Source organism: Typopeltis vanoorti, chromosome 23 (genome assembly GCF_054136105.1).
Source record: "Typopeltis vanoorti isolate ZY-2024b chromosome 23, IOZ_Tvanoo_1.0, whole genome shotgun sequence".
NCBI lineage: Eukaryota > Metazoa > Arthropoda > Arachnida > Uropygi > Thelyphonidae > Typopeltis > Typopeltis vanoorti.
In genome coordinates, this window is record NC_143571.1 from 11006277 (window position 1) to 11031053 (window position 24777).

General features: G+C 35.3%; 1 protein-coding gene across 1 annotated transcript in view; it reads left to right on the forward strand.

Annotated features, from left to right (window-relative positions):
* Positions 1–24777, forward strand: part of LOC150093613 (adenomatous polyposis coli protein-like) — a 372524-nt gene that overhangs the window by 123311 nt on the left and 224436 nt on the right. The window contains exon 5 of the mRNA XM_090413231.1: positions 5126–5200. Within this exon, the coding sequence (XP_090269357.1) occupies positions 5126–5200 (75 nt within the window). The remainder of the gene's footprint in view (positions 1–5125; positions 5201–24777) is intronic.

Sequence of the window (24777 nt, forward strand, 5' to 3'; positions counted from 1 at the left end):
ATTGAAAATTGCCTGTCATAAACTAAGCACGATAGAATTTTAATAGTCTTATGAATAACAATCGGTTCTCAGTACAGCAAACATGTTTTCTAACAAATTACCATAAAACCCCACCCAGAACAGAATCTTCATAGTGAATTTGTGAACGATGCATCATTTGTCCTTCAGTTGAAAAAAATGTAGGTGTGAATCATGTCTAAATTGAATTAGTTAATTTAATATAGAGATGGCATTTCTTCTTCCTGGAAAGCCCTGCTTTTTTTCTTGTATGAAACAGATTGCAGGATAACACAATTACCTGATGTACTAAGTTCATAATGTCATATCTCAAAGCAAACTATAGTGAATTTCCTTGCAAAAAAAAAGCAAATAAATCTGATTTGCTTTTGCTATCAGCAGAATTGCTATTTTCAAGGAAAGGGACATACTAGCTCATAGTCTTAGTTTGCTTTAAGGTTTGATACATATTGAAACTAACTATATCATCATCAAATTCCTGCCATGTACCCTCAAGGGGTGGGGGTGTACAGGATATGATAGTACTACATGAAAAATTTACATTATTACCTTCCTATCTAAATTTTCCTCCAAATCAGTCTGTTACTTCTCAAGACTCCAACATTATCAGATCTTATATTTCTATCATCTAATGCACTTTTTACTGTATCAATCCACCTATATCTTGGTTGTCCTCTGGGACTTTTTCTCTGCCAACCTGGCAGAGAAAACTTATTTTGCTAATCTTTCCTCGTCCATTCTGTTTAAGTGACCATACCACTTGAGATTAGCTCTGCTAACTCATTTCTGGATGCTGACAATGTCACGCTCTTTCTTAACATCCTCGTTTTTAATATGATATTGCCATTGATACCATCTGTTCGTGTCCCTAATCTTTCTCAGGACTCTCATATCTGCAGTCTCTAGTCTTTGGTCAAGTATTTTACTTCTAACCCGGCTCTCAGATCCATAAGTTAAAATTGATTTCAATACTGTCTTATATACAGCTAATTTTGTGTTTTGACTAATTTCTCTCTTATTTGATATAAATTTATTCAGTTGACTTCCTACCATACCAGCTTTGTTGATTCTGTTGTCTATTTCCATATTTAATTTGCCATCTTCACTAAAAATCGTGCCTAAGCAGATGAAACATTTTACTTGTTCTATAGGTTCTCCATTCACAATTCAGTTGATATTTTCAATGCTTCTGCCTATTTTCATTATCTTTGTCTTGTTATTGCTGACCTTCATACCATATCTATTAAAACACTTATTCAATTTAGTCAGGGAATCTTGCGGACTCGTAGTGGATTTATTTTGAAGTATAACATTGTCTGCATAAAGCAAAGAGCTGACATTAACATCTCCAATTTTGATATCAGGTTTAATACCACTTTACTTCATAATGTGATCTATATAGATAATGAATAACAGAGGGGATAATGTACATCCTTGTCTCACACCAGATTTAACATTAAACCATCTTCCTGTACTTCCTTCATTTCTAACTGCTGACTTACAACTCAAATAAAGACGAAGTATGCTTGATATAATGCCCCAGTGACACCATATAACTGTAGCATATTGAATAACTTCTCTCTTGGCACCTTGTCATATGCCTTTTCCAAATCTTCAAAACTTAAATACAGATCTTTGTTATATTCCCATGATTTCTCAACTATTTGTCGTAAATTGAAGATCTGATCTTGACAGCCTCTATTTGGCCTGAATCCAGCTTGTTCTTCACCAAGCTTTTCTTCCATAATTCTTCTGAACTGTTTCTCAAGTATCCTTGATTAAATATTACCAGGAACACTCACTATTGAAATACCTCTGTAATTCTCACATTCAGTTTTATTTTCCTTTTTATATATGGCTACTATGAGAGCTCTACTCCAATCATTGGGAATTCATCGTTCCTGCTGCATTTCAAGCCTTTGATGGCTTTCTACTTCAAGTATGGATATGTATTCCTGAATGTATACCTGTTGAGCCTTTTTAAAACGGTGCTATCACTGCTTGTTTCATTTAGCAATTTTTCAAAGTAATTACTCCATACTTCAAGGATATATTTTTCTTCAGTTTTCATGTCACCTTTATCATCTCTAATTCCTTTTACACACTCTTTCCTTCCACTTCTGAGTTTCTTCAACAACCTCCAGAATATCTTGTCATCTCTTGATATTTATTTTCTATGTTCTTACCAAAGTCTTCCTATGACTTTTGTTTAGCTAGTTTTACACAGTGTTTAGCTTTTTTACATTTGTCTCTGTATTCTCTAAGAGCACCAGCTGACTTATTTGCCAGGAACTTTTGATATGCTTTCTTCTTTCACTGCCTCTTTAACTTCCTGTGTCCACCATGAAGTTCTAATTTTTCTATCCTTGCAGACAACCTCATCACATGCCTCTCTGGCTGAATCAGTCAGTGTTTTCTTCAGGGCTTGCCAGTGAATCTCCAAGGTTTGGTTCCTGCTCTCAAACTCTTTCATGTTTTCTTCATTAATCTTTGTGTATTTCAGTCTACAGTTCACATCTGAGAGCTGCTCAACTTTGATTCGCTTTAAAACTTTCTTACATGTTATTCTTTTCAATATGAAATTCAATTTTATCCTGCTCAAGACCAAATAGCGATCGCTTCCAATTTCAAATCCTCTGTACACTCTGGTGTCCAGCATCAGGGAGAAAACATCACTATCAATAATAACATAGCATTGAGACTTTTCTTATTCTTTGCCTCTTCTCTTCATATGAATTTGTGCACATTTTTATGTTGGAACATGGTGTTAGTAATAACCAGTCCATGTCCTGAGCAGAAATCCAACAAGTATTCCATTATTAATTAGCTTTGCTCTTTTCTCCATATTTTCCCAAAATATTTTTGTATGTCTGACAATCATTTCCTACTCTGCTATTTAGATCCCCAACAAGGACCAACTTTTCCTTTTGAATTGTGTCAGTTGCTTTCTCTAAAACCTCAAAAAATTCCTCCAGTTCTACTTTAGTAAAACCTGCTGTGGGACCATAGGCACAAATAAATCTTGTTGTCCAGTTCCCCATTCTGATATCACATCACTTTTCCATTCAAAAAGATTAGCCTCGTATTTAGTGTTGAATACTATGGCTACTCCTTTTTATCCTTGATTGTCATTGCTTGAATATGACATTTTGTATTTATTATTCAGAAAGATCTCACCGGTTTTTGTCTTTTTTGTTTCAGTCACCCCTATTATGTCGATGTGGTACTTATCTAAGTCCTCAGCTAGCTCCATTTCTTTGCCATTCAGGCTTCTTATGTTGATAGTACCGATCTTTAACTCTGGTGATGTTGAGTTGGAGTGTGTTTTCAGATTTGTTCCGGTAGCTGACCTTTCATTGTTTGTCCTGGTTCCCTGGCGAAAACAGTGGGGGCCTTGTTTAACATAGTGACACCCCAGCCAGCATGGAACTCTGTCATGTTGTACCATCATTTTGTATTTTGGTTTAATCCAGTAAGAATACAATTTAGTTCACTAAATTCCAAATTGCCAGTCCATCCTCGTTCGTTCAGGTATCCAGGTAGATACCTAACAGGGGCACCATGAGAAGGTGAGGATTGGACATTAGATCAGAAGCCCTGGTCAGTTCTCCGCATTCCTTTAAAGGCTATGTGGAGGTTTCCTCTCAGTTATATGGCTTTGACCCTTAAGCACCCCAACTAACTATACATATATTTATAAAATTAAAATTTAACTGACTAGAACCCGAGAAAGTATAACAAAAAACTTTAATAAATCATGATTAGTTTCATCAGTGTTCCAACTTCTTCAGGTGAGTAAGAAATAACGTAAGACTTATAAAAATAACAAGGTAAAAAACACGGACTTTCCAGCTTAATAAAAAGAAGCAGAATTTTAATAGGTGACCGTATGCTACTTTTGGCATGAGTTGAATGTGTGTGACAGCCCAATTTTCAAGTGCCAGTATTGGATTACTGAGCTATGGGAATCAGGCAAATTGTTGCTTAGATTGCTGTGCATGTGTAAGGGGTCCAGAACTATTGCTTTGGATTCTATAATTCGTCTTTCAGATTCATTCTTGCATATATATAAATTGGTTGTAGGGCCCCAATCAACTTGGTGTGGCCGTTCTTCAAGGTTAGAGTTTGCGGAGAAGAGAACATGAGTGGAAATGGTGCTTGCTCGTGTATGGAGGTGTCACGTCTATGTTCCTCAAGACGAAGTGAAATAGATTTATCTGTCAGGCCAAAATAAGGTCGACCACAGTCGCACATAACTTTATAAACACCAGGAAAATGCAGTTGGTTGTGTTTTGGTCGACTCGGAAAAGAACCAAGTTTTGGCAGAGTAGTATAGTCGGTCTTTATGTTGAATTTCTTCATAATCCTAGATAGTTTTGGGGTAAGAGAGCCGATAAATGGTAACTGTATATGAGTGATAGGGTTGGATTTTTTTTTATTAATCTGGAAAGTCCATGTTTTTTACCTTGTTATTTTTATAAGTCTTATGTTATTTCTTACTCACCTGAAGAAGTCGGAACACCAATGAAACTAGTTGTGATTTATTAAAGTTTTTTGTTATACTTTCTTGGGTTCTAGTCAGTTAAATTTTAATTTTATAAATGTATACATCCCGAGTCAATCCTAATTGCAACAATATATATATTTATATGAAATTTAAATATGAAAATCTTCAAAGACTGGTGTCATTTTGAAATAAGAATTAATAATTTATTGGATTGTGGATTGACTCATTTCAAAAGGTAATAAACCTGCAGTGGTTTATTGCCCAAACCATATAGAGCACTTATAATGAAGCAGTAGCCAATATTATGATCTTGCAATAGCACATGTTTCATTTTTGCTACACTTGCAATATTATGGTATTGATTAGGCAAAAGCTTTTTATAAGAAACATTATTCTTATGTTACCAACTCATTTTACTAAAACACTAAAATAATTTGATTTACTTATCATGGACATACTTGAATAATAATGAAATTTTAAACATATTTCTGTTTTATAGTAGAAAATTATGTAGATGAATTCTTCATTAAAAATGGACTTTTTGTGGTCCTGTGTTTTCCTGTATGGTCCTATGTGTAACTTTTTTTTTTTTTGAAAAAGGATGATTTAAGAGCAGAAGATGGTTTAGAGTACAGCACTGAAGCAAATGGCAACATATTAGCACAAACTGATGAGGTAATTAAAAATAAAATAATAATAAAAGCCTGATGATAATAATCTATAGGAGTTATATAAACTTATGTAGAATAGGCGTTTACAAACTTCCATGCTTTCTGGAATCTGAATCACCACCTTTTTTGCAGCAAGCAAGCAGTGATTTTTACCAACTGAACAACCAAAGCTGATACTTGATAAGTGTATAAACGTTTTTTTTTTTTTGATGACTCCCACTCACAAAAGTTGTAAACGTTTAGTACATTAGTACCATAGAGGAGCCAAGGTCTTTTATTATATAAAATAATGTAAAAATTTATAATAGTCAAAATTTAAATGTATTTTAAGAAGTGGGCTGGTATGACTTCAGATGTATTCTAACAATTAAGACCTATATTCTAACAGATGCATCTCCTGCAATTATTGAACAGTTGTTTACATGTGTATTGAATTGAGACTGCTTGCTTGTTGTGGAAGAGTACAGATAACTTTGATCCTTTATGCTAAGTGCTTTGCTTATTACTAAGCAAACTGTTCATATGATTGAATAATATATTTGTTATTAAAGTCCAAAAATTTATGTTAAGCACGATTTGCTTCATTCTATAATGGTGGTAAACATTTTTTTTTAACAATAATGATTTTCCTCCTTTTCTCATGAAAGGTTATAAACTTATCAGTATGATATTCTCACACCAAACAGTGAAATTTGTGTATTACTTAATGACATTCATGAACATTTATGCCTATAGTGGGATTCAAACTTATGTCTCTTGGTGTTAGAGGACCAACTGAGTCAAAGCCAACTAATCTTGACTTTGAGTCAGTTGCAAATGTAAGCTGTGAGTTTTCAGGATCTATCCACTATCAGTTTATTCAAGCCTACATTTGTTGATAAGATGTTGATTTATTCAAATTAACAATGAAATGTGCTTATTCTTGAAAGTTTTCAGTCTAAACATGTGCTTGAATTTGAAAAATCAAATCTTTGTTGTTAGATGCCACTTCAGTACCGTGCAGTTGGAATAAAATTTTTCAGCTAAAATTTTCCAGAATACCTTTAATTTTAGTTTAAGAATTAAACTTCATGGGTGTGATTGGTATGGGTATGAGAAGGAACCTGTTGTTTTACTTGAACTTTTAAATATATATTTATATATAGGAGGAACATAACCCCATGTCCTCAATTATTGGTAGAAAAATCTCAAGAGAGGAAACTATCTCCTTTGAGATTTAATGAATGAACTAAAAGATAATTTATTGTTTTAAGGATACTTGCGACATAAGACTGAATGATATAATCACGTAATCACAAGAAAGATATTTATTTAACCAAATATTTCGGTCTGGAAATAGCAGACCATCGTCGGTGGTATTACAAGAACAGTTTAAAAAATATACAAGCTAGAATACTAACAATAGATCGTTGAAATTAGAACATGCCGCGTGATGTTATATCACTAAGTATGAAACGAAATATTTTGAAGTAGAAACATGATTGAATTTGCTATTAAAAAAAAAAAAAAAAAAAAAAAAAAAAAAAAAAAAAATTAATGAGTAATCTTGATTAGGCTTTCCCAGATTTTTGATATAGATATGCAGTCATTACGATCAACTTAAAGCTGCTAAACGTGATCTTGCTATTCACAGTCATCAGACTTCTGATTTACGCACCTATATATCCACAAATTTGGATCCACATCTTTCTCACATAGTTCTAAATGTAGCTAAACGTTCTACTCAACGTGCTTATAATAAACTAAGTCAACATCTTAACCGTAAATATGAGGCTCTTTCGTCTAAACAATCCAAGCCATTCATAACTCCAGATAATTGGATTGTAAATATATCCGGACGTCCTTTGACTAAAAGCGAAACCCTCATCCTTTCAAAAGGACATGATTTTTCTATTGTTCCAAATAAAATACCATATCTAGATTTCCTAGTTAACATTGAAAGGAATCTTAATCATCTAACCAGCGATAAAGCTAATGCTCTTCGCCTAGAAGTCGCTTCTTCTCTACTTAAGGCTAAACTTCCTCCTTCTAACATATCTCCTTCTGAAATGAAATCTTTACAGTCCTTGAGAAAAAATAATCACCTCATTATCACTAAAGCTGACAAGGGAAAAGCAACAGTAGTTATGGACTCAGTAAATTACAGAAGAAAACTTTCTCTTTTGCTTCGAGATCGCTCCACATATCAAGAAATTGATTATAATCCAACCAACAGACAACTAAAGAAATTAAATTCTCTCCTTGATGAAGTCATCAGTTTGGATAAAGACACAATTGAAAGACTTAAAACTCATTTTGCAAGACCTCCTAGATTTTATGGCCTTCCAAAAATCCATAAGATTGACTATCCTCTTCGTCCAATAGTAGATTGCATTGATTCTCCTACTTACCGTATAGCCAAATATCTAGCTAAATTACTGAAATCTTACATTGGCAACTCGAGTTCTTTTTTAAAAAACTCCTCAGATTTCTTAGAAAAATTAAAAGATGTCTCATTACAACCTACAGATCTTATGGTTAGTTTTGATATAGAATCTTTATACACCAATGTACCTCTTAAGGAAACTTTAAAACTACTTGCTGACATCTTTCCTCAAGATATTATAAAACTATTCGATTTCGTTATACATTCTGGTTATTTCATATGTCAAAACAAATTTTATAGCCAAGTAGAAGGAACAGCCATGGGAAGTCCTCTTTCTCCAGCTTTAGCCAACTTTTATTTGGAACATTTAGAAAAAGTCCTCTTCACATCTAGTTTCCCTCTACCATCTTTTTGGGTAAGATATATAGATGACATATTTGCTATTTGGCCTCACAGTAAAAACACTTTATCTTCCTTTTTAAACAGTATTAATTCCTTACATCATCGCATAAAGTTTACTATGGAATTAGAAGAAAACAACCAGTTATCTTTTTTAGACGTTCTCCTCATCCGATCATCTTCAAATATTCTTACAACTACAGTATACAGGAAACCAACATTCACAGGTCGTTATATTCTGAAAGAATCAGCCCATCATCCATGTCATAAAACAGGAATTATAAAATGTCTCATCAAAAGAGCCAAAACTAATTGTTCTACTTTTGATTATCTACAGAAAGAACTTTCTACTATCCAGCAACACATGAAACTCAATGGCTTTTCTGAAAAAAGTATTCAACGTCTTCTTACATCTTATAATCCTCCACAAAACAACAAAGATTCAATACGTCGAGTACCTATTCCTTATATCTCCGGTATTTCAGAACCTATCGCAAGAATTTTAAAGAAATATGATTTAACAGCTACGTATTCTCCTATTAACAAATTGTCTTCTCAATTTCCTTCTCCTAAAGACAAACGCTCAACTTTATCTCTTCCTGGAGTTTATCACATTCCTTGCAACTGTGATCTCTCTTACTTTGGACAGACTGGACGTTCTCTTGAAAAAAGAATCCAAGAACATCAATCATCCATTCTTCACAATAAACCTGAAAAGTCTGGTTTGGCTCAACACGGGATTGAAACTGACCACAGCATCCTTTGGTCCAAAACGCGCCTCTTACATAGATCCCGTTATAGGTTCGAACGTTTGTTCAAGGAAAGCGTGGAGGCCTTGCTCCATCATCCCAACCTGAATCGTAATGACTGCATATCTATATCAAAAATCTGGGAAAGCCTAATCAAGATTACTCATTAATTTTTTTTTTTTTTTTTTTTTTTTTTTTTTTTTTTTTTTTTTTTTTTTTTAATAGCAAATTCAATCATGTTTCTACTTCAAAATATTTCGTTTCATACTTAGTGATATAACATCACGCGGCATGTTCTAATTTCAACGATCTATTGTTAGTATTCTAGCTTGTATATTTTTTAAACTGTTCTTGTAATACCACCGACGATGGTCTGCTATTTCCAGACCGAAATATTTGGTTAAATAAATATCTTTCTTGTGATTACGTGATTATATCATTCAAAAGATAATTTAGTTACCCAGTTACAAAGGTAGCGGGTAGACCATAACTGGTAATAGCTTTGATAGTTACCTGATTTGATAACTTGATATAATTTAAGACCATTATGATCACATTATCTGTATAAGAAGTTGCACAGCTCAATTTCTCCATGATTTGGAGAAAAAATTATTACATGAACTACCAAGCATCAGATATAAAGCTAGGAGTCTTACATCTCTTGCACATGTTGATTATTACCATAAATAGTTTATATTCTAAACAAGCAGGAATTTGTATATTTTGTTAGATAGAACCATATTATGAGGGAAGTGTGTGTATTGTATATCATCTAGGTGGAAATGTGACTAGTTCTTGGGAAGGAAATTGGAGAACAGAGGTGTTCATGAGATTGTATGGAATATTAATGTAGAAGATTTGTCAGTATCTTTAACGTGGTGACTTGAGATTTAACCCATGCTGAAATAGTGGGAAAAAAGATGGTCCTATTTCCCAACAATGGAAGCTACAAGCTACATTACTTTGCTACCCATTAATATGGTTAAGAGTAAAAATTCAATAAGAGTAGATGACAACATGATACTTAATGGAATAGAGACAATCATGGCTTTCTTGAAAAGAGGTTTTTTCCTTAGTAATCTGTTGCATTATATGATGAAGTGACATTTTTGGATAAGGGTAGGGACTGCGCTGTGATGTCCGTAGATTTTATGGTCTTTGATATTTTACTGTATAATAGATTATTCCATAACTTAGTGTCTGGGAAAAATAAGCTGGCATTTATGGATAAAAGAAAGACTATATGATTAAAGAACAGTATATGGAGGAGCAGAACTGAAAAGAATGTGTAATGATAATGAAGCATCTCCACCCTAAACTGTGGAACGCTGAATACTGATCGAGCATATCATAGATTCAGCATAGACTGGTAAATTGTTACACCGAATCATGTTTTTATCAAACACAGAACAAAATAACACTAGAAAGTAATTTATATGTTAAATTAAGAATTAATAAAATAGATTTTATATAAGGACAGTGAGTTAAAACACCCCATAATTTATCCATGCAACCTCCCACCATTCTTTTTTTGTTGTTTCCCTCCTTTCATTTTTATATTAGCACTCACTTCTGTACCCTTTCTCATTTGCATTTTGGCCAATCTTGCAGCTGTCAACACTTAGCATTCTCTTCTATGCTATGTTAAGATTTAAACATAAGTTGGATGAGTGATATCAGTTTGACCAGACTATCAGTAGCCACCCCAAAGATATAACCTATTACTTTATTAATACCCAGTTGAAATAATATGCACACACATGCAGCACTTGCATTCACTGTAAATACAATTTACAGCTAAAAATTGAACAAAGCAAGTAAAATGAAAGCAATAAATAAATTAAAATAACACTGCAGAAAGCCTATCTTAAGCATAGAATATTGCATCTTCATTTCAAAATTGAGACATTATGCTTATTGCACGAATAACTGACATGCTTTGCATGAGACACAGTAAACAGGAGTAGGGAAGTTGATTTTTAATTCCAATGGCATCGCAGATTGAATAATCCAATGGTTTATTCAACCTGTGCTACAAAATTCATGTCAGTTTGACCGTATGTTTGCATTGTTATTAACATGGGTATTTTAAGAATGCATAGCACATCAATGCCCATCTTAATTCATCCCATGCGCTTAATTGCAGGATAACTTTGAATACTTTAATTTATCAATTAATATAACTTTAAATATGGAAAGCATAAAGGTTAAATGAATAATAGCCATGATTCATGCATGCCGTTTATGTGAGAAGAACCAAAAGTTTATGCTTCATGGTGAGATTGGCAAAAATGCCAAACTCAAACACATACACAACACCTTCCTCTCCAATGGCTACATCGATCAAATTCGGAAATGCACTTACCATACCCTACATGTGTGGCATATCAGAAAAAATAGCCAAGACCTTGAAAAAGTGCAACCTCCACACATGATTTAAGCCCCACTGCAAACTTGCTACTCTTATCTGTTCTACGAAAGATCAGCTCCCTCCTCAATCAGTGTCTGGAGTTTATTAAAGTACCCTGTTCCTACAAGCTGGCTTACTTTGGACAGACAGGTAGATCAGCAACCATCTGCTTAGAAGAGCACAAATCATACATCTGCAACCATGACTATGGTTCAGTCTGGCCTGGCAGACCATATTTTGGATACAACCCACAGGATCTCCTGGGAAAAAACTACCATGCTCCACCATAGTAAATTCAAAAAAGAAAGACTATTTTTAGAGCTGCAGCATTACACAAAAATCAATGAAATCTAAATAAATATGGTTGCATTAAACTTCCAAAAATTTGGGAAACATTATCAGAGATCCCACCTTACATTCTAGGCTACCTACAATCGCCCATAGATGGTGCATCACCCACGTGATTAACTTAGTGTGTTGTATTTGAGTGTATGTTACATTAGTTTTTTGTAATCCCTGAAGATGTCTCAGTGACTGAGACAAAATATCAACTTCATCAAATTCCTGATATATACCCTCAAGGGGTGTACAGGATATGATAGTACTACATGAAAAACTACATCATTACTAACTTCCTATCTACAATTTTCCTCCAAATCAGTCTGTTACCTGTCAAAACTCCAACATTATCAGATCTTATATTCTTATCTTCTAAAGTACTTTTTACCATATCAATCCACCTATATCATGGTCTTCCTCGGACCTTTTCCTGCCAACCTGGCAGAGAATACTTATTTTGCTAATCTTTCCTTTCCCATTCAGTTTAAGTAACCATACCACCTGAGATTAGCTCTGGTAATGCATTCCTGGATGCTGACAATGTTGAGTTCTTTCTTAATATCCTCGATTTTAATATGACATTGCCATTGATGCCATCTGTTCATTCCCCTAATCTTTTTCAGGACTCTCATATCTATGGTCTCTAGTCTTTGGTCAAGTGTTTTACTTCTGACCCAGGTCTCAGATCCATAAGTTAAAATTGGTTTAAACACTGTCTTGTATACAGCTAATTTAGTGTTTTGGCTACTTTCTCTCTTATTCCATATAAATTTATTCAGTTGACTTCCTACCATACCAGCTTTGTTGATTCTGTTGTCTATTTCCATATTTAACGTACCATCTTCACTAAAACTCGTGCCTAAGTAGCTGAAATGTTTTACTTGTTCTATTAGTTCTCCATTCAAAATGCAGTTGATATTTTCAAATGTTTCTGCCTATTTTCATTGTCTTTGTCTTTTTAATGCTGACCTTCATACCATATATATTACAACAGTAATTCACTTTAGTCAGGGAATCTTGCAGACTTGTAGTGGATTTATTTAGAAGTATAACATCATCCGCATAAAGCAAAGAGCTGACATTAGCATCTCCAATTTTGATATCAGGTTTAATAATACTTTTCTTCATGATGTGATCCATATAGATAATGAATAACAGAGGGGATAATGTACAGCATCCTTGTATGACACCAGATTTAACATTAAACCATCTTCATATACTTCCTTCATTTCTAACTGCTGACTTACAACTCAAATAAAGACTAAGCTTCTCTCTTGGCACCTTGTCATATGCCTTTTCCAGATCTACAAAACCTGAATTGGCCTGAATCCAGTTTGTTCTTCACCAAGCTTCTCTTCCACAATTCTTCTCAACCATTTCTCAAGTATACTTGCATATATCTGTAATTCTCACATTCAGTTTTATTTCCCTTTTTATATATGGGTACTATGAGAGCTCTACTCCAATCATCGGGAATTTGTCCCTCTGTCCAGGCTTTCTGAACTATGCAGTGCAGCCACTGTAAGACTTTTATACCACCATACTTGAGCATTTCTGGTCGAATATCATCTACTCCTGCTGCCTTTCTGCATTTCAGGCTTTTGATGACTTTTTCTACTTCAAGTGTGGATATGTATTCCTGACTGCATGCCTGATCAGTGTTTTTTACCACTTTGCTGTCAACACTGCTTGTTTCATTTAGCAATTTTTCAAAGTATAGACTCTCGACTATCTGGAGGTGGATTTTATCACAGAGAATTACTGTATTATTATAATTCTCCGTGATAAAATGATAATATGATATGATAAAATAAGGAATACGTACTGTAATTTACTTTGCCAAAGTGTTGCAAGCAGGCCTCTGCTACAATCCTCTTAGGTGCTGTGTGCATGACACAAGTTGAGACATGCGAAGTGCGGATTTCCCTGCTTTGTCAGTTGTGTATCGGATGTCCACAAGTGCGAAATACATTTGCCACTGGTCCTGGTTACATTAGTAAATTGTTGTTTGGTGTGCTTCGTTATTTTTTTATTAAAGATTACAAAATGGGTGATAAACGAAAAATGGTTGTAGTGACTATGAAGGAGAAACTACATGCTATAAAGCGACTAGACTCTGGGGTAACGGCAAAAACTATTGCTTCGGTGGTAGGAGTCGGGAAAAGTACAGTTGGAGACTGGAAGAAAAGTCGAGCAGAAATTGAAAAGTGGTGTGCTGCCCAAGCTAGTGGGAGTAGAATGAAAGTAAGAAAAACGATGCTGAAAGGTAAGCATAAAGAAGTTGAGGAAGCTTTATTTTTGTGGCCTTAAGAGGAAAAGGCTTGCCTGTTACTGGGCCGATATTGCAGGAAAAAGCATTGCAATTTAAGCGACAAATACATGTAGAAGGAGAAGATTCAGAATTTAATGCCAGTGATAGATGGTTAGATCGGTGGAAAAAATGATTCAGTATTTGCCAGATTACCATAAGTGGGGAGGCTTTATCCGCTGATAAAGAGGCTGTGCCTTTGTTCAAAGACTATCTTTTTAAGCTTATTGAAAAGGAGGGAATTTCTGGGGAGCAGTTGTACAACTGCGATGAGACCAGTTTAAATTATAAGATGCTCCCTACAAAAATGCTTGCATCAAAAAAAGAAGCTGCTGCATAGGATACAAGAAAAGCAAGGAACGAGTCACCATCTTGGCTTGCAGTAATGCAACCAGCAACCACAAGTTTAGGCTTACACTAATAGGAAAATCAAAGAAACCTAGAGCGTTTAAAAAAACTGAAAAATCAGGAATCACTACCCCTATATTACACACATCAAAAGAAAGCATGGCTGAATTCAGAAATCTTTAAAACTTGGTTCCAAAACGAATTCGTACCGACTGTAGAAAAACATTTGAAAGACAACAATTTGCCGATAAAAGCTGTGCTACTTCTTGACAACGCACCTTTGCATCCTGCCAATGACGAACTGACAGATGGAGACATCGAAGCTTTATTTTTACCACCCAAAGTGACTGCTGTTTGATAAACCAGGGCGTCATTAAAATGCTAAAGAAAAAGTATCGTCGGCATCTTCTCAGTTCGTTGATATCAACGATTGATAATAATGAAGACTGCGTAACCGCACTGAAAAAGATTGATTTGCTAGATGTCATAAGGTGGTTGGCCGAACCATGGGAAGAGATTCGAAACATATCACTTGTAAAGTCTTGGAAAATTCTTTTGGACCATGAAGGTGGACATTTCAACCTTGAACCCGTGTTATGAAACGAAGTGGAAGATGACAATGATAAACTTGTTTTATCATTTTCATTCTCAAAGATTAGAAGCGTGAACCGATGGCATCAATGGCAATATCATATTAAAAATGAGGATATTAGGAAAGAACTTGACATTATCAGCATTCAGGAATGCATTAGCATGGTCTCTGGTGGTATGGTCACATAAACAGTATGGGCGAGGAAAGATTAGCAAAACAAGTGTTCTCTGCCAGGTTGGCAGGAAAATGAACCAGAGATATTTTCGAAGGAATAAAATATAAGAGGAACTGAAATACTCTTTTCAGTTCCTCCTGAAGACGAATTTTTAAGTTGTTTTTATAACACACAGAGACCATGATATAGGTGGATTGATACAGTACAAAATGCCTTAGACGATACAAATATAAGATCTGATAATGTTGGAGTCTTGACAAGTAACAGATTGATTTGGAGGAAAATTGTAGATAGGATGTTAGTAATGATGTAAATTTTTCATGTAGTACTATCATATCCTGTACATCCCTTGAGGGTACATGTCAGGAATTTGATGATGATGAAGTCCTAATGGTGCGTCCTCACGGGCTAATTGGGTTGTCTTGGCTGTTGGACTGAAGTTCTCATGATGTAAGTCTCCCAAATTTGGGGCAGTCTCATGCATCCAAATTTGTTGAGGTTTGGAAAGTTTTTTAGAGCTGCTTGTGATTCCATGAATAATCTTTCGTACTTGAACTTGCTGCGGTTTATTATGTCAACTTTTTATATGGTCTATAACAGGAAGTTAGGTCATATTTTTTGAGGATATTGGTTATTTTCTCAGAGGTGCCCCAGATGTAGGGGATGGTGATAGATTTAGTGTAATCTTTCTTGTGAGGAGGGGGTTGTGGTTTACTGGTTTTAATATTTTTTGGGGTTGTCGCCATTGGCTAATAAAGTGTTGAGGATGTGGTTTAGTTCAGTGGTTAGGGCATCGTCATCTGAGCAGATTAATTTTGCCCTGTTATATAGTGTTTTAATAACCCCATATTGTTGTGTGTGTGTGTGTGGGGGGAATTGCTGGTGAATGTATCTGCCTGTATGGGTGGGTTTTCTATAAACAGAGAAAACCAAAGATCCATCAGGCTGGCGAGTGATTAGAGTGTCTAGGAAGGGGAGGGTGTTGTTTTCCTCTTTTTCCAAGGTGAACTGTACTCTGGGGTGTTGGTTGTTTAAGTGTGTTAGGAAGGAGTGGAGTGTATCTGGGCCATGTGGCCAAATAGCAAACACATCATCCATGTACCAAAGCCAAATGGTGGGTTTTTGTGAGGTACAGTTTAAGGCTTTTTCTTCAAAGGTCTCCATAAAGAAGTTGGCAATGGGTGGGGAAAGTGGTGAACCCATGGATGTCCCATCTATGTATTTGTAGAATTTTCCTTGCCAAACGAAATAGCCTGAGTTCATTGTGAACTGAAACAAGGCTGAGATTTCAGGTGGAAATTTGGCTTGGATGAGCTCTAGGGTTTCCTTGAGTGGGATATTTGTGAAATAGGGAGTAGACATCCAAACTGACAATTATGTCAGTGTGTTGGAGTGAGAGATTTTTTATACTGGCTTTGAAGTGGGCTGAGTTTTTTATGTGTAATGGTGTGTTGCCAGTATAATGTGTGAGGGTTTTGGCTAAATGTGTGGCTAATTTATATGTGAGGGAATCAATGCCATCCACTATGGGGTGTAATGACACATTTTGTTTATGTATTTTTGGAAGTCCATATAATCGGGGGTGGGGGGCGGTCTAGAGTTAAAAGGTTTTAGTTTGTTAGTAACTTCCACAGGCCAAGAAGTGACCTTCTTAAGGAGTCTGTGGAGAGTTCTAATCTGAGAGCTGGTAGGATTATATTCAATAGGGACGTAGGTAGTATGGTCTAATAATAAAGCCTTAAGCTTACCTGTATAGTCCTTTTGGTTGAGAACCACCATGGTGTTTTCCTTATCCGCTTTGCTGATTACTATTTTTTTGTTTTTCTTCATTTCTAGTAGAGCTGCATATTCGTCTTTGGATAAGTTGGTCTTTGGTGGTCTTGCTTTGGTGAGAACACCGGCTACATCCAGTCTGACGTTGGCGATATGGTTAGGAAGGTTGTGAATCCCATGTTCTATTTGAATCATTATTTCCTCGTCATGTATTCTTTTAAGAGCTAGGGCGAACTTGTGGCCACATGAAAGTGCGGTGAGTGCTTCAAGCTTCAAAACTACGGAAGAGATGTTGACTACTGTGTTGAGTGGTTGTTGTGGCATGGAAGTAGAATTCTTTATCAAGTTATCATTCTTTTTTTTTTTTTTTTCAAGTGCCGACTACGTATTTTTTCGAATTCTTTTGTTGCCGAAACGCATGAGACGTCATAAAGGATCGTCCAAAGGTCATGGCCGAGCATATCTGTAAGTTCTATCTCCAGTGCCTGTAAGTTTTGTTTTTGTCAGCAAGGAGAACACGCGTCACAGTAATTTGTTCTCGTAGTAGGGCAAAACTTGTGTGGTTATAAATACGGAGGGCTTTCTGTGAAGTAAAACGGTGCTTTAATTTAACACAATTTGGGATTACCTTGTTATCCTGGCAGCGTTTTAGGAAGGTGATTTAGTTGTCTCTACAACAGCCAGTCATTTGCGGAATTTCAGATTCACATCCTCTTCCTGGTTGGACTGTCAAACTGCATCTTCAACCTCATTTTGCCATATTGGCAGGCCTTCTGTGCGATGGAATCTCTGTGGATGATAATAATTCTTGTAGCAAGGCTTATAGGTCATACATAACTGGTAACTGGCAGATAGAAAAGTTTTACAGTGTAGTCACTGCAAAACTTTTCTATCTGCCATACTTAAGCATTTCTGGTTGAATATTATCTACTCCAGCTGCCTTTCCACATTTCAAGTTTTGACGGCTTTTTCTATTAAGTATTGATATGTACTTCTCTTTGCATTCCACTTGAAAATTTTCTTGTATGGTTCTGTCACTGCTTGTTTCATTTAAGTGTTTCAAAGTAATTACTCCAGATATCTAGGAAATTGTTATCTTCATTTTATGTCACCTTTATCATCTTTGATTCCTTTTACAGTACTCTTTCCTCCATTTCTAAAAACTTTTTTCAATAACCTCCAGAATATTTTTCCACCTTCCTGATATATATTTTCTATGTTCTTACCATAGCCTTTCCATGACTTTTGTTTAGCTACTTTTACATTGGCTTTGCTCTCCCACATTTTTCTCAATATTCTTTTAGGGCATCTTCCAACTTATTTACTAGGAACTTTTGGTATGCTTTCTTAGTTTCCAGAACTGCTTCTTTAACTTCTTTTGTTCACCCCATGGGAGAGGAGGGGGGAATTGTTCTTATTTTTCTCTCCTTACAGACAACTTCACCACATACCTCCCTAGCTGAATCAATTTTTTCTTCAGAGTTTGCCACCAAGACCACAAGGTTTAGTTCTTGTTTTCAAACTGGTTCGTTTTTTTCTTCAATATTGTTTGTATAGTTGAGCCTGCAGTTTACCTGTAGACCAGTGTTTCTCACCCTCAAAACTCATAACAGTTAGCAAAACAAAAAAAAATAGGAAGTAATTAAAATGTTTAAATATTCATATTCATATAAATTTATAAGTACGTCATCAAATCTTTTGAAAATCATATAGATCTGGCATCACTGCACAGACCGTCGAGTCATATTGGCCTTTCAGAAACATTCATGATTTCGTCATGGGAAGGCTTGAATGTTCTGGAAATGATTATGTGAGTATAAATAAGGCTTGAAATGGCAAGCAAGATGGTAGTAACACTGCAACAGTGAGAAGTCAATGGTCGACGTTCTTTTACTCCTATTCGCAATGACTGTGATACATGTTATAAAAACAATCTTTTCTAATGTAGAAAAATGGATACATTTTTTGATTGGATGTAAGTGGGCATCTGACGACTGTGGAGCGTTGGTTTCAACAAATTCAACTTAACAGAATATAAAATCAAGAAAGTATGCAGCAGAATATTTAGATTTCAGTTTTACAAAGACTGAAGTGAATGATGAAGAAAGACCGCTGTGTGTTGTTTGTTCGAAAATTTTGGCAGCTGATAGCATGGAACCGAATAACTTAAAAAGACATTTGGAAACAATTCATAAGGAATATGTTAACAAACCTTGAGAGGTCTTTGCTGCCAAACTGAAATGCTTTGAAAAGAAAAAATGTACCATTAAAAAAAAGCTTTGTCAGTAAATGAAAAAGCTTTACTTGCTTTTTACAAAGTTACATATAAAATAGCTAGGTGCAAAAACCACCATGCTGTCGGAGAAGACCTAATTCTGCCAACTGTGATTGATATTGTGGAAACTATACTTGGAGAAAGTTTTACTAAACAACTACAGTGGATATCTCTATCAAATGATGTGAAGATATGCAGCAACAACTTTTGTCGAAGCTTTGTGACCAATTATTCTCAGTTTAGCTTGACAAGGCAACAGATAGTAACAAGGATCATCATGTAATTGTTTATGTGTGATTTGCGATGGATTATTATCAGAAATTGAAGAGTTATTGTTTTGTAAACCAATAGAAAGAAGAGAAGAAATAGTACAATAATATACTAAAGCTAGACCAATTAATCTAAGAAACTACTCTATAAATAAAAAAAATAAAAAAAATCAGTATTATATTAGCTTTGTAAAAGTATGTCTACACTCAAGGTAGCTATGTATGCATTAACACAAGATTTGTTCTAGTGAATTTAAGCTAAATATGTTAATCTCTGCACTCCATTCCATGAAACAAAAGAAATCGCAAGAAACAGAACAAAGGAAATTATGGGAAATTATAAACCGATGACAAAATACAAAGAAATGGCAGGAAAACCATACGTAATGCATATAAAATGATGCATATAAGAGTACCAATGCAAACAACGGTGAAAGACAAAGAGCTGGAAGAGTACAAAATTATAAAACAAACTTCCAGAATTAATGCTACATTAGCTTAAATTAATGTCAATTTAATTTAACATGGAACTCTGTTATGCAAATTAGAACAAATGAGGATGGATATAAACTGGTTAAGTGGATAAGAGGGTGATTGCTGGATAGATATCAAAAAGTGGTATATGGAGGGGAAAAATCGAAACAACAACAGGTGACTAGTGGTGTGTGTGTGTGTGTTCTGCAAGGTTCAGTCCTGGGACCATTGCTGTTTAATTTGAACATAAATGATATAGAAAATAACATAACCTGAAAGGAAATATTCAGATGTTTGATGATGATGCGAAATTAGGTAGAGTAATAGTTAATCAAGGCATGGAGAGCTTGCAGGGCAATTTAAATTAGCTGTCAGCATGGGCAAAAGTTAATGGTGTCAGTTTAATGTCAAGAAATGTAAAGTTATGCATTTTGGGATAAATAGATTACAAGCCATTTATGACATTGATGGCACTGTACTCCAGACAATAGATGAAGCTGGAGATTTAGGGGTGGTGGTAGACAGAGAGTTAAAGTTTAGAGAACATGTTACTAAGGTCACCCATAAGATTACTTGGCTATTGAAGAACACATTAACAAGTAGAGATAAGGAAGTTGTTATTCCTCTTTATAAGGCCTTGATATACCCACATCTGAATTACTGTGCTCGAGTCTGGTCCCCTGAGTTTCTTGGGGATGATGAAGCAGTGGAGAGGATTCAGAGGCAAATGACCAAGATGGTGAGTGACCTGTGGAATGTTCCCTATTGAGGATAGATTGAAGGTGTGTGGATTACAGAAGTTGGTTGATAGGAGAAAAAGAGGGGATACGATAGAAACATTTAAGTTGCTTAAAGGGTTTTATAGGATTGATGCAGGGGAAATGTTTCAGCACTTGGGTAGAGGGACCAGAACAAGGGGTCATCCCTGGAACTTAAAAAAATAAAGGTGTGGTTAGTAGTTATATGAATATATGGATCTTATTAGGACTAGAATTAATGCCCTGTTCACAAAGGCCTGTACAGCTCGCTGGGTAGAGATGGCATTAACTGTAGGGCTGGCTGCTGCTACAGTGCAACTCTATCTCGCATTTCTCAGTGTTGTTTTAGAACATATGGAATCCATGTATGGTGGAATGATGCTATGGTCTCCATAATAAATAACTATTTAAGAAATAAAGGTTGGGAGCAATGTTCCCTCTAATTTTTTGGCTGTGAGTGTGTGCAGAAATTTGCCTTCTTTTGAAAAGTATGTGCGCATCCATACGAGTCACCATACTGATCATTTAAGCAAAAAAGTTCACTATTTACCTTCTGGTGTCAATGGGACGTCAGCCAGGTCACCCCAACTCCCCACCATGTTCCCACACATGGCAATAGCCTCCCCAGTAAACAGTCGGAAATCACGATTCACAAGCCTTGGGCAGGACTCGATCCGGTGACTTCATGCATCCGAGGCCAACACGATACCGACTGTACTAGATAGGATTCTAAGTGTGTGTGTATTATTACCATCACCAAGTAAGTTGTGTGACATCAATCACAGAGCTAACATAAATATTTTATATGTATTTAATATTGATCTGATTAGAAGTAAGAAATAAAGTAAAAAAATATATATAACACTAGTGACTGATTGCCTTTAATTAAATTTTCTAACTTTGCAAATAACTCTAAACATACATAATAAAATATTCCCATTACTAATTCTCACCTTGTTAAACATTCATAATAAGTCTGTTACTAATTCTCATCTTGTTTAGTTCTAGCTTCTATCTCTATTTTTTCTCTCTTCTGTCTTTGGCATTCACCCACTCTTTATACACACTATCTAAATTAATTGAATTAATTGAATTTTTGGTAACTCTCATTAGCATATCCAAATAACATTCTCCTAAATGGTTTCTAAGTTGGTTTTTTATTTGATTCATTAGACTAAAACCTCGCTCACAGTCTGCACTAGTTACTTTTTTCTTGTACAGAAAATTTGAAATCATTAAACTGACTAATTATTTCTGTAGTATCATTCAGAAAATCATGATATTTAAGACAAAGAGCATTAACATATTTACTACCAAATGAGAAATCACAATGTGAAATAGAGGAGATATCAAACACTGACCATTCTTGTATCTCATTCTCAGGGAATCTGTCCTCTAAATGTGCACATAAACAATTTATAAAGTTTAACAGAGGCCTAGTATCTACTGGTTCAGTCTCTTCTTGTTTAAGTAAAGCATTTACTCTGTCACTCCAGCAAACATCACCTTCTAAATACTGGTTCCTGATTTTGTTAATGTTCCCTCTGGCAAAATGACGACTGTCTAGTGGTGTAAGGTTACTCCTTTGTAAGATTTTGCACAGGGAAGCCATTTCTTCAAAAACATTAACAGCTACTTTGAATGTCACCTTAGTTAATTTATCATCATCATCATCAAATTCCTGCCATGTACCCTCAAGGGGTGTACAGGATATGATAGTACTACATGAAAAAAATTACATCATTATTAATTTCCTATCTACAATTTTCCTCCAAATCAGTCTGTTACTTGTCAAGACTCCAACATTATCAGATCTTATATTTCTATCGTCTAAAGCACTTTGTACCGTATCAATCCACCTATATCTTGGTCTTCCTCTGGGTTGTTTTGCTGCCAACCTGGCAGAGAACACTTGTTTTGCTAATCTTTCCTCGCCCATTCTGTTTAAGTGACCATACCACCTGAGATTAGCTCTGCTAACACATTCCTGGATGCTGACAATGTCAAGTTCTTTCCTAATATCCTCGTTTTTAATATGATATTGCCATTAATGCCATCTGTTCACGCCTATAATTTTTCTCAGGACTCTCATATCTGTGGTCTCTAGTCTTTGGTCAAGTGTTTTACTTCTGACCCAGCTCTCAGATCCATAAGTTAAAACTGGTTTGAACACTGTCTTGTATACAGCTAATTTAGTGTTCCGACTAATTTCTCTCTTATTCCATATGAATTTATTCAGTTGACTTCCCACCATACCAGCTTTGCTGATTCTGTTGTCTATTTCTATATTTAATTTACCATCTTCAGTAAAAATTGTGCCTAAGTAGCTGAAATGTTTTACTTGTTCCACAGGTTCTCCATTCACAACACAGTTGACATTTTCAATGATTCTGCCTATTTTCATTGTCTTTGTCTTTTTATTGCTGACCTTCATACCATATCTATTACAACAACTATTCAATTTAGTCAGAGAATCTTGCAGACTTGTAGCAGATTTATTTAGAAGTATAACATCATCTGCATAAAAAAGAGCTGACATTAACATCCCCAATTTTGATATCATGTTTAATACCACTTTCCTTCATAATGTGATCCATATAGATAATGAATAACAGAGGGGATAATGTACATCCTTGTCTCACACCAGATTTAACATTAAACCATCTTCATGTACTTCAATTCTAACTGCTGATTTACAACTCAAATAAAGACTAAGTATTGCTTGATATAATGCCCCATTGACACCATATAACTGCAGCGTATTGAATAGCTTCTCTCTTGGCACCTTGTCATATGCCTTTTCCAAATCGACAAAACTTAAATACAGATCTCTGTTATGTTCCCATGCTTTCTCGACTATTTGTCGTAAAGTGAAAATCTGATCCTGACAGCCTCTATTTGGCCTGAATCCAGATTGTTCTTCACCAAGCTTTTCTTCCACAATTCTTCTCAACCGTTTCTCAAGTATACTTGCATAGATCTTGCCAGGAACACTCAGTAGGGAAATACCTCTGTAATTCTCGCATTCAGTTTTATTTCCCTTTTTATATATGGGTACTATGAGAGCTCTACTCCAATCATCGGGAATTCGTCCCTCTGTCCAGGCTTTCTGAACTATGCAGTTAATTTATTGTGACAATAATTAACCATGGGATCATTTGATTTGTCTTTTTTAAAATATGTGATCAGTCCCTCATAGTTTCTTATTATTGCCTGTAATGCAAAATGTCTGGATAGCCACCTCACTTCATTGAGTGGTCTGAAGGCAATAGCTTCATTTTCAGATGCCTCGACAATTTCTTTAAATTCATGTCTTTTCACTGTGGAACGAGAAAAGAGTGTGTACACTGTTCTCATTAATGTATCAATATCTCTGATTAGTTTAATTTCCTTCCACATATCACAGATCCCCAGATTCTCACGGTGAGCTACACAGTGTTTCTGGACAAGATGTGGAACTTCTTATTTAAGTTTTGCTGCGACACCATTAACTTTGCCCAGCATCACAGATCCCTAGATCCTCATGGTGAGCTACACAGTGTTGCTGGACAAGATGTGGAACTTCTAATTTAAGTTTTGCAGTGACACCATTAACTTTGCCCAGCATAACTGTGGCACCATCAAAGGTAAACATCACCATTTTTTGGAGATCAAGTTTCTTTTCTTGATAAAACTGTTTAATATCTAACACAATGGAGGAGGCATCACATGCCTGCAACTGAATTATTCTGCCAAAATATGTTTTATATTCTTTGCAATCTGTAGGTCTAAACTTAAAATAGAGAATGAGACATTTGTTAACAGTTATATCAGTGCTTTCATCAATATTTAAGGTGTGGAAATTTGCAGATGCAGTTTGCTCAAACATGTCATTTTCAACAATTAAATTGATTGTTTCCAGAAATTCAAACATAATTTTCGCTTCACCAGCTGTCTGGGAGTTGAACATACTTTTCCATATGTTCATTAATATGTTGAACTGAAAGTAAAGAGTTAATCATCTTAACAACTAATAAGACACTGTCATTAAGAGCTTTAATCTGCTCTGGGTTTGATCGTTTTCTCTCTCGGTCATCTAAACTTTCACATAGCATACGCAGTACTTCTGTAGCTGGCAATGAACAATTTTGTTGCCTAAATTTGTGTACACCATCCAGATTGTATTTTACTTGTCAAATGGCGTTTCAAAAAGTCCAACTTTCAAGTGACATCAAACTTCTTCCCATTAGCAAAATCCCCAGCAACCTTTTCATCTCGACAATAAATACAAACAACACCAATTGTAGCATCATACATAAATATTTCACGCAGCTGAATGTTTATCAACTCATGAGCTTTTGGCATAGC